This window comes from Pyxicephalus adspersus, chromosome 2 (genome assembly GCF_032062135.1).
Source record: "Pyxicephalus adspersus chromosome 2, UCB_Pads_2.0, whole genome shotgun sequence".
In the NCBI taxonomy this organism is placed as follows: Eukaryota; Metazoa; Chordata; class Amphibia; order Anura; family Pyxicephalidae; genus Pyxicephalus; species Pyxicephalus adspersus.
This window is the reverse complement of record NC_092859.1, coordinates 127,574,789-127,585,164: the sequence shown is the minus strand read 5'-3', so window position 1 is coordinate 127,585,164 and position 10,376 is coordinate 127,574,789. Positions and strand designations below refer to the sequence as shown.

The window sequence follows — 10,376 nt, the reverse complement described above, 5'->3', positions numbered from 1 at the left end:
TTTTAAATTTTCAAATGCCATTTGCCAAAAAAATGAAAAAAATAAATGTAGTTCCAGGACATGCTGCAGTTGTGTATCAAAAATTCCATTTGGATGTTATTGAGCATTCTAACAGCCTAGTTGTTACAGCCTGCTCATTTTTTGAAGTAATGTTTAGGATGCTTTGTAGCATAGGTAGACGTATTTTAGATGTGCTAGAATGCCAGAAGAAATTTCAATTGTGCTTGGTATGTTATCATGTGTTACTGTGTCACCAAGCCCTAAGTGTTGCATTTCCACTTCAAGTGTAGTTGAAGCCTCTTAGAAAGCAAGTTCATTACTGAGATCTTTAGTTCTCAGCAAAGGCATTTTGATTCATCAGATCTATAGAATGCAGTATTCATGTGTATATGTGTTTGTTATCGTTTAACCTTTTGTTACACAGAATTGTAGATGAATTTACTGTAGGTGATTGTGGCATCATTGCCACATGACACAATGGTGCAGATGATTATGATTGTTGCTACACCCATACCCAGAAACTGTACAGCACTCTGTTTAGCCTTTTTATTTCAACATTTCAGCATGGGAGCATTACAGTTCATTTGTCCTAAATTTACTTATGTGTTTTTTATTGTTTAATTACTATACTATAATAACTTCTTCCTTTCTTATGTCTGTTTTTACTATAGCAATACTTTCACGCTGGGGGAAGTGGCCTGAAAAAGAATTTCTTGGAGAAGAGCCCAGACCTCCAGTCTCTTAAATATGCTCTCAGCCTATACACTCAAACTACTGATGCTTTGATAAAAAAATTTATAGATACTCAGACATCTCAAGGTAAGTGCACTTTATTTACATTCTTCCAGTAATTGCAATCTGTGGCAAGTAATGAAGATATGGGAATAAACAGCAGCATTTAGAGGAATGGTAGAGATGCCATCCTCATTAGTATTCTTTATAATATCTGAATTGTCGTTAATGAATAAGCACAGCTTCCCTCTTTTCTGCAAAAACCAAACAAGAGAAATGTTTTTGTTTCTGTGTTTCTGTGTGTTTTCATTTGAAAATACAGTAACAAAAAAAATGTTGAAAGAATACAAAATATATCATATATGCAGAAAATACACAGAATTCTAGCATAATAGGGTACTTTTGTTTTTGCCTTTAGGCTGTTAGGTAAATCATTTCTTCATTTTACCTACAGTTATTATAGGCTAGGCCACCGAAAGAGCAGCACATCTCTAAGTAGATGTATTCTCAACAACATTCAGAGTCTGAGCTTGAACAGCTTATTAGCTGCCAACAAATATTAATCACCAGTGCAGGCAAAGTTAGGGTTTATTTTAACCTTCTAATCTAGGGGGGAAAAAAATCTATTCAAGTTCATTGGTTTTAGCTATGAAAGCAGCATAAGGATTACAAAATAGTTTTTTTATGATTTTATAACATTTTGCTATGTTTCATACTGCACTGTAATAACATGGGATGTCTGCTGTGTAAGCAACAGTTGGACCATCATACTCAAATTTAGAGAGCAATTACATTTAGAAAGCCCATTTTGTTCATGTATAATACATTTATGTACAAAATAGAACTTTTGTGCTAACATAAAACCGAAATATTAAGCTTTTTTTTAAATATACAGCATTGCCAAATTCTGTCTTACATGACTAACATAGAGAGCCAAGATTCTACTACTGTAACCATAAAAGCATGAAAACTATTAACATATAAATGAACTCTTGATGTCTTTATACATAAAAGGAAGTTATATGTTCCCAGAATCACTACTAGTTGCATACCTTCACTATGTTTCTGTGAAGTCCAGTCCCTGCGATTATTCTTCTACCTGGCTGTAGACTTGATGTGAATCTACAGGCAGGAAGTGGAACTATCTCTGAAATGGGAATTCACAAAACGAAGACAAAAGGTGTTACCTTTACTTCTGTGTCTCTATGAAGTTCAATATATATAAATATATATATATATATATATATTTCAGCATTAGACTGGCATGACATTTACAAGTAGTATTACTTCAGAGAGTTATTGTTACATTACATAGTTAGTAGGATTGAAAAGACACAAGTCTATTAAGTTTAACCAATAGGGAAATACACATACTAGAAACTAAACATTCTAGAAAGCACCATATTCCAGATGAAACCTATATATTCATGGTTGATCCAGAGGAAGACAAAATCCCTTATAAAACATGGTTTAATTTACTCCAACAGGGGAAAAAATTATTTCCTAATCCAGTGCGACGATCAGTTGTTCTCTGGATCAACAGTTCAAAAAAGTAGCTAACCATATTTCAGAGGATACAATAAAAAAATTTACTTTGTATTTGTAAAAACCTATTTCCCAGATATTCCTACTTCCTGCCTGTGGAGTGGCACTAAAATGCCTACATTCCTACATTTACCTTCATCACTATTACCCAATGTGTTCAGCACTACAAACTTTAGGATTTATCATACTTTGTAAACGACTTCATCTCTGATACCTTTTTTACCAGTTTTGTCTCTGACATTCTGAATTTACCATTTTTCATATAAACATACCTTTCTGTGATATGTTGCCTCTGAACACTACTCGCAGCTGCCCTAGTGTCTGTACATACATTATTTGCTACATAACATTTCATAATGTGCTAAATTCTGCACATCCCTCAAAAGTAATGTAATGACGAATCATACAGGACCTCTCCCTCCAGTAGAGTCTACTTTTTCACCATTCCTCTTCACTCTTCAGCCTATGAGCAGTTATTTTCTGTATTCTGTTCTAGTGAAACATATTGAGCTGTAATTGCTCTTTTATTTCTCCAGCTTTGAGCAACAATCAGTTGTTACGTTGTCACTTCTCTTATTTTTTTTAGGATCAGCTTGCACTCTATTTGCCTTTCACCCAGTCTTAATCAACTTCTACACTTTACCAATGCTCCCATTGGGCTTGATCAGATCATCCTTTTCCCTCCTTCTGTAAATAATCATATTCCACATTTTAAAAAGGAGGGCATCTCCCCTCAGGATGTTCACAGAGGAATAAACATTTTTTTATATATTATAACAAAATATGATATATGTCCATTTATTGGCCCGATTTATTAAAGCTCTCCGAGACTGGAAAAGATACACTCTTATCAGTGAACATGGCTGATCCAAAAAATCTGTTTAAGGATTGAAAACATTTGCTACTTTAATAATTCTATTCCAAGTTTGTTGGATCACCCAGGTTTACTGATGAAAGTGTATCCTCTTCAGCCTTAGAAAGCTTTAATAAATCAGGCCCTATGGGTTTAACAAGATGTGTGTGAAACTGAACAGGAGGGGAGTAATACACAGAAAGGAGGGAGAAAGGAAAGATAGTAGAAGACATACAAAGGAATATTAAATGATATCCTGTTTCCTACATTTTTATACTCCACAGCCATATCATCCAAGCTACACCTGCCTAAATCTTGACCCAGCATCTAATTTTTAAGAAAATATCAAAGCAATTGTAGTGAAAGTAGCAATTGTATGTAGAACCCCCCCCCCCCCCATATATATATATATATATTTCAGCATTAGACTGGCATGACATTTACAAGTAGTATTACTTCAGAGAGTTATTGTTACATTACATAGTTAGTAGGATTGAAAAGACACAAGTCTATTAAGTTTAACCAATAGGGAAATACACATACTAGAAACTAAACATTCTAGAAAGCACCATATTCCAGATGAAACCTATATATTCATGGTTGATCCAGAGGAAGACAAAATCCCTTATAAAACATGGTTTAATTTACTCCAACAGGGGAAAAAATTATTTCCTAATCCAGTGCGACGATCAGTTGTTCTCTGGATCAACAGTTCAAAAAAGTAGCTAACCATATTTCAGAGGATACAATAAAAAAATTTACTTTGTATTTGTAAAAACCTATTTCCCAGATATTCCTACTTCCTGCCTGTGGAGTGGCACTAAAATGCCTACATTCCTACATTTACCTTCATCACTATTACCCAATGTGTTCAGCACTACAAACTTTAGGATTTATCATACTTTGTAAACGACTTTATCTCTGATACCTTTTTTACCAGTTTTGTCTCTGACATTCTGAATTTACCATTTTTCATATAAACATTCCTTTCTGTGATATGTTGCCTCTGAACACTACTCGCAGCTGCCCTAGTGTCTGTACATACATTATTTGCTACATAACATTTCATAATGTGCTAAATTCTGCACATCCCTCAAAAGTAATGTAATGACGAATCATACAGGACCTCTCCCTCCAGTAGAGTCTACTTTTTCACCATTCCTCTTCACTCTTCAGCCTATGAGCAGTTATTTTCTGTATTCTGTTCTAGTGAAACATATTGAGCTGTAATTGCTCTTTTATTTCTCCAGCTTTGAGCAACAATCAGTTGTTACGTTGTCACTTCTCTTATTTTTTTTAGGATCAGCTTGCACTCTATTTGCCTTTCACCCAGTCTTAATCAACTTCTACACTTTACCAATGCTCCCATTGGGCTTGATCAGATCATCCTTTTCCCTCCTTCTGTAAATAATCATATTCCACATTTTAAAAAGGAGGGCATCTCCCCTCAGGATGTTCACAGAGGAATAAACATTTTTTTATATATTATAACAAAATATGATATATGTCCATTTATTGGCCCGATTTATTAAAGCTCTCCGAGACTGGAAAAGATACACTCTTATCAGTGAACATGGCTGATCCAAAAAATCTGTTTAAGGATTGAAAACATTTGCTACTTTAATAATTCTATTCCAAGTTTGTTGGATCACCCAGGTTTACTGATGAAAGTGTATCCTCTTCAGCCTTAGAAAGCTTTAATAAATCAGGCCCTATGGGTTTAACAAGATGTGTGTGAAACTGAACAGGAGGGGAGTAATACACAGAAAGGAGGGAGAAAGGAAAGATAGTAGAAGACATACAAAGGAATATTAAATGATATCCTGTTTCCTACATTTTTATACTCCACAGCCATATCATCCAAGCTACACCTGCCTAAATCTTGACCCAGCATCTAATTTTTAAGAAAATATCAAAGCAATTGTAGTGAAAGTAGCAATTGTATGTAGAACCCCCCCCCCCCAACCCCCACACACATACCCACACACACAGAAAAAGAGGAAATGTATTAATAATGGTTACAGCCAGTACTTTCAATGTAAATCTGCTTTCTGATTCTGACTGTAATGAGTATGCTGTCACTGTGACAATGTTTCAGTAGTCGTTAAGTCCACTGCATTTTGATCAGTGTAGCCATAAATAACAGATGTTTCCATTTGTTTTTCATTTAATATGTTCTCTGTTGTGTGGGATTATTCCTGCAGAAACAGGGAACACAATTGTTTTTTGTAATCTAGAATTTAATTTGTGTAGTTCCCTGGTGTGGAGTTAAGCACAAACATGGCACACATGTGGCTTTATTGTCTACCCACATTTCTAGTAAAAAATACAAAAGAATATTAGAAATGAAATTATATATGGGCACCAAAGTGGTTATAAAATTTCAGAAAGCATAGGAACAATGTACCAATAAATTGTATTCATATGTTTTCAATGCCTATTTTGTTAGTTACAATAACTACACACTTCTCCTTAGGTTGATGCATTGTTGGGTTCGAGGAAAGCCTTTGTGCAAGTGTTGTTCTCTCAGTGCCTCTATAGTGTAGTATATGAAAGCTCTTTGATCGACTTTTTCTGCAACTATTGCATAATTATTCTTTAAGGGTTAAGTATAGAGTTAAGTAAGGGGTTACTGTTACTAAATTTAAAACGAAGTTTCCACTCTCATGTACGCTGTAACTGTTTGGTGGGCTAAAGTATGTTGTAGGGGACATGGTTATCAGCATAGTAAAAGCCTAATCAATTTTTCATCATTCTTAGCATGTAGACTCTGTCATCAGAATATAGATTCACAGATTTTTATGTTTTCGCTGTATTCAAATAGAATCCTTAACCTCATAGCTTCAGAGCTTCCAAGATATTTAGCAGGCAATAAATACCAGGGTAATATAGATTGAATGGAGATTTGTATCTCCATTCATCACCTCTACTGCTCTGTGATTGGCTGAGAAATAGAAAACCCTGATGACAGCTTAAGCATCATCAGGATTTCCCTTTCCTCAGCCAATCAGGGAGCAGAGCAGTCAGCGGAGCTTTACTATGCTGACAGCTCAGCTCCCCTAATCACTCCTGCAGCCCTAGAGGAGCTGTGACAAGTGTTCTGTATCTGTAATACATGTCACAGCTCCTCTAGGGCTGCAGGAGTAATCAGGGGAGCGGAGCTGTCAGCATAGTAAAGCTCCGCTGACTGCTCTGCTCCCTGATTGGCTGAGGAAAGGGAAAACCTGATGATGCTTGAGCTGTCATCAGGGTTTCCTATTTCTCAGCCAATCACAGAGCACTAGAGATGAATGGGCACAAGTCTCCCTGACATTCGACCACCCGAATAATTTTGAATAGCTGAAAAATCGAATAGTGAGCTATTCGACCAACACTAGTCCTTACAATCCACTGCATAATGCACGTTTATTAATGCTGTGTTTATGTCAAGCAATGCTAACCAATCGAAAAAAGCTGATGAACAATCTGTACATTTCCTATGTGCAAAACCAGCAGTCTTTTGCTTTTAACATGTTATACACTGACCTGTGTTCAAAGCATATTCTTATCTTTTTACATCAATGCACGTGTTTAGGTGAATCAATACACACTAAATATTTCAATGAATTACTGGTGTATATTCTTTTCTCATTCTTCTTTCAAATTTAAAATATTGATTTCTAGCTCCACATCGGCATTCTGACTGATTAAGAAGGCAAAGTGCATCTGCTAAATGGTTTTAATTTTCTTCTTGCTAGTCTCGAAAAAACAAAGTTTTCTGAAAGAGAAAACAAAGATTCTTGTATTTTTAATCAAAGCACCATCCTCCCTCTGAGCATAAAGAATCTTCACCAGTGGTGTGCTGTAGATTGGTTTCAGAATGTACAATTATATTACAAAAGTTACTCAGAATATATTATAATCTTACTCAGAATACATATGAATGGTTGCAAGCACCTATTTTAAAAAAATCTGTATTTGGTGGATTTCCTGATTTTAAATAGAATGGGGAATGGTTCAAAAATATTTTGGTTTCTACTGCTCTGTGTGGTCCCATTGGGAAGATTACTACTAAATCTCTGTAGCAATGACTCAAGACAGCATTAAAAACTCTTTCCATGTCCAGAAAAAAATGAATGAACAAATGAAAGACGTTTTCATGCAGAAGAAGTGAGAAAGACCATCAGTCAGTTCATATATTAAAATATTCTGTGGATAGATGAGAATATTAAATAAGGCTTAGCTAGCATGTAAAACAAGGTGGACCTAAGACTGAAGGCCTAGACCCAGACCAGAAATTATTATGATCTGAGAAAAAGTTTATCCATACTCTGTTACCTCCATAGCAGACCCATACTATTTGGGGGTAAGGATGTGACAGGAAAACATCTACAGTTCTGCCAGCCAGTGCTGTGTATATATTGTGACAGAGTGTCAATAGAAAGGGTAGAAAAGGTCAGAAAAGTGGTAAAAAAGGCTCCAGGCAATTGAAAGTGACGGTGTTTTGAATATGTTTCTAGGAAGAAACCTGGTTCTTTAGGGCCGTGGAGCTGTCCAAGGAAGAGAAAGGGTGTGCCCCTTGGGTCAACCCAATCCTAACTGGGTTAATATGGACCTGCACTCAGGTGTGAGTGAGAGAGGATTTGATCGGCAAGAGGCTGGTGAGCAGAGAGGGATCCAGGCTAGTGAGAGCGATAGAGATCCAGGCTGAGCAGGAAGTGGCCTGTAAGCGAGCTTGTTGGAAATCAAGCTAGAGGAGGTTGCTGTTGGTGCTGTCCTGTGAGAGAGAGAGCCCTAAGTGTTCCAGAGGAGGAACTGATCAGCGAGAGGCTGAGGGAAGAGGATCAGCCACTGTGTTGCAGGCAGGTGGTGATCGGAGAGTCTGAGGAAAGCCAGCGTCCACACGGGTCTACAAAGCTGTGAGTAAACAGTATTGATACTGAGATAGTGTTTGGGTTAGTGAGCTAGGGCACCCAGTGAGGTAGCCAGCAGCTGGACTTCTACTATTTACTGTTTTTTGTAAAGTGCTAAAAAATAGGCAGGAGCCTGTTTGAACTGCAACTTTGAAGTCTGCCGTCTGACTCACTTCTGTCTTGACCCGGTTGCTACGAGCGATCTCAATATTTATATATATATATATATATATATATACACATTTTATTATAATTTTGACCCAAATAAAAAAAAACACAGAAAGTCACCAGTAGGTAAAGTTAATGATGTGTGGTGTCTCTTCTATAAAAAAATAAAGCCCTGGTTCCTGGTGGCTTTTATTTTAGTTCTTCTCTGTATGGCACATGTGCTGTGCTGCATAGAGAGTCAGCTACCGGGGAAAATGTAACTCCTCTCCATGCACAGGTAAAGGTGGCCACCCAATAGTTTCCTTGCTGCATAGCGTGTGCACACAGGTAAACCAATGCCATAATTGTCACGTATATTGTACATATGTGACTATTGCAGAAGCTCACCACCCACTGACCATATAGTTCCACTTTAAGCAGATGGAGAAAAGTTCAGTTTCACTTTACATTTTGAGTATGTGTCTATTTTAGCATCTATCCCTATGTGGATTTTCTAATAAAGGAAAGTAATATATAAAATCACCTCCTCCAATGTATTAAAAAAGAATGCATTCTCCCTTCAAAGAGGTCACGTTATTGATTTTGTCACTGGAACGTATTCTTGATGTACAGTAGCAGAAAAAGTTTGTAGCGATGAAATCAATCACAGTAGGTTGGAAATTCATTTGACAAATATCCTTTCAAAGGAAGCTCATCTCATGTGGATTGAAATGCCAAAGTCGAGCTTTAATTTTCCAATATGTTTCCATGGGCATCACTACCTTCAAATCCCTGAACTTGTCTAAATATTTTGTTTTTTGCTAAAGGAGATTTGTTAGACAATATTATACAACATCGCTATTCATGCTGTGTCAACTCAGTGTCACTTCTGCCTTAGAAATTCATACGTTAAAGTGACAGGAATAAAGAAGGGTTGAAGTTTTCGATAATTAATATAGCAGTGCTGCATTCTAGCCACTGTTTGTTTGCTATCAGCAATAATAAACATTACAGGGTTCCCTGCCAATCAATAAATTAAAAAGCAGACTATTTTATCTGGATTTGCAATTAATTACCACCACTGAATTGCAGTTTCCTATCACTAATTATTATGTTAGTCCTATGGGAAGGAGTGCTTTACAAATATTATTTCCTCTGCTTGCAGTATTTATATGAGAAACCATAAAACAGCATGATAGTAACTAGGTCAATAGTTCAGACCTCACACGTTTCTTGTCTAGTAATTGCACACACAAGTGATAGACTGGGTTATACTAAGTAAAACACAATATTATTGCAGTGCTTTATTTACAAGATAGTGGGGATACAGTTTTACATATACATTATTTTTAATATAATATAGACCTATAATTTAAACCTTTGGATAGTCACTTCCTTTGATAGACAACATTTTTCTTTCTGCAGAATGTCTCTTGCAGTATTGTAACCCTTGCTGCTGCTTAGAAGTTGGCTCTCTAAATATCCCTATCCATAAAAAGCCACACCTACCTCTGTCTCTTGCCCTTTAGATCAGCCTTTCTCAATAGTTTTCCCTCAGGGGAACCTTTAAGATAAATTTCTGATTTCAGGGAACTTTTGAAAAACAATTTTTTATGATTATTTTGGAAAAACTCCCCTTAGATTGGTGGTAAAAGTACCACTAAAATACCAGGATCAGTGGTGCTATGCAGCTGGCTCTGACAAATAGCGTTGGCCTAGGAAATTTGCAGGTACCATCAGTTAGCTACAACTCAAGGAACCTATAGCAACCTATAGAGGAATCCTAGGATTATTTCACACTGGTTAAGAATGGTCGCTATATATTGACAGGACATTACCATTTGCAGAAGCATGGGAAATGGTTTATTGTCCTAGTCAGTCATTACCTTTTCCTCCAGCACTGTCTAGCGGGGTGCAGAAGTAATTCAGCTTAATTTAGTAAAGTAAACAATTATGTTTCTTTGAGACAGTAAATATGTTAGCTTTCTCTGAAAAGGCCTATTTAGATGGACTTTAATATGGCAAAAAAATAATACCAAAGAATTGCATATGCCGCTCTCTCCGCTCCTCCAATGACCTACTACTGACTTCCTCACTCATAACCTCATCACACGCACGGCTACAAGACTTCTCTAGAGCTGCTCCAACTCTCTGGAATGGTCTTCCTCGTCCTATTCGGCTTGCTCCTACTTTCTGCTCATTTAAAA

The 10,376-nt window shown here is 36.6% G+C and overlaps 1 protein-coding gene across 1 annotated transcript in view; it reads left to right on the top strand.

Annotated features, from left to right (window-relative positions):
* The window catches only part of UNC13C (unc-13 homolog C), a gene marked incomplete in the record, with an annotated part of 288,759 nt that overhangs the window by 244,249 nt on the left and 34,134 nt on the right, over positions 1–10,376 (top strand). The window contains 1 exon segment of the mRNA XM_072402358.1: positions 672–819. Coding sequence (XP_072258459.1) covers positions 672–819 — 148 coding nt within the window.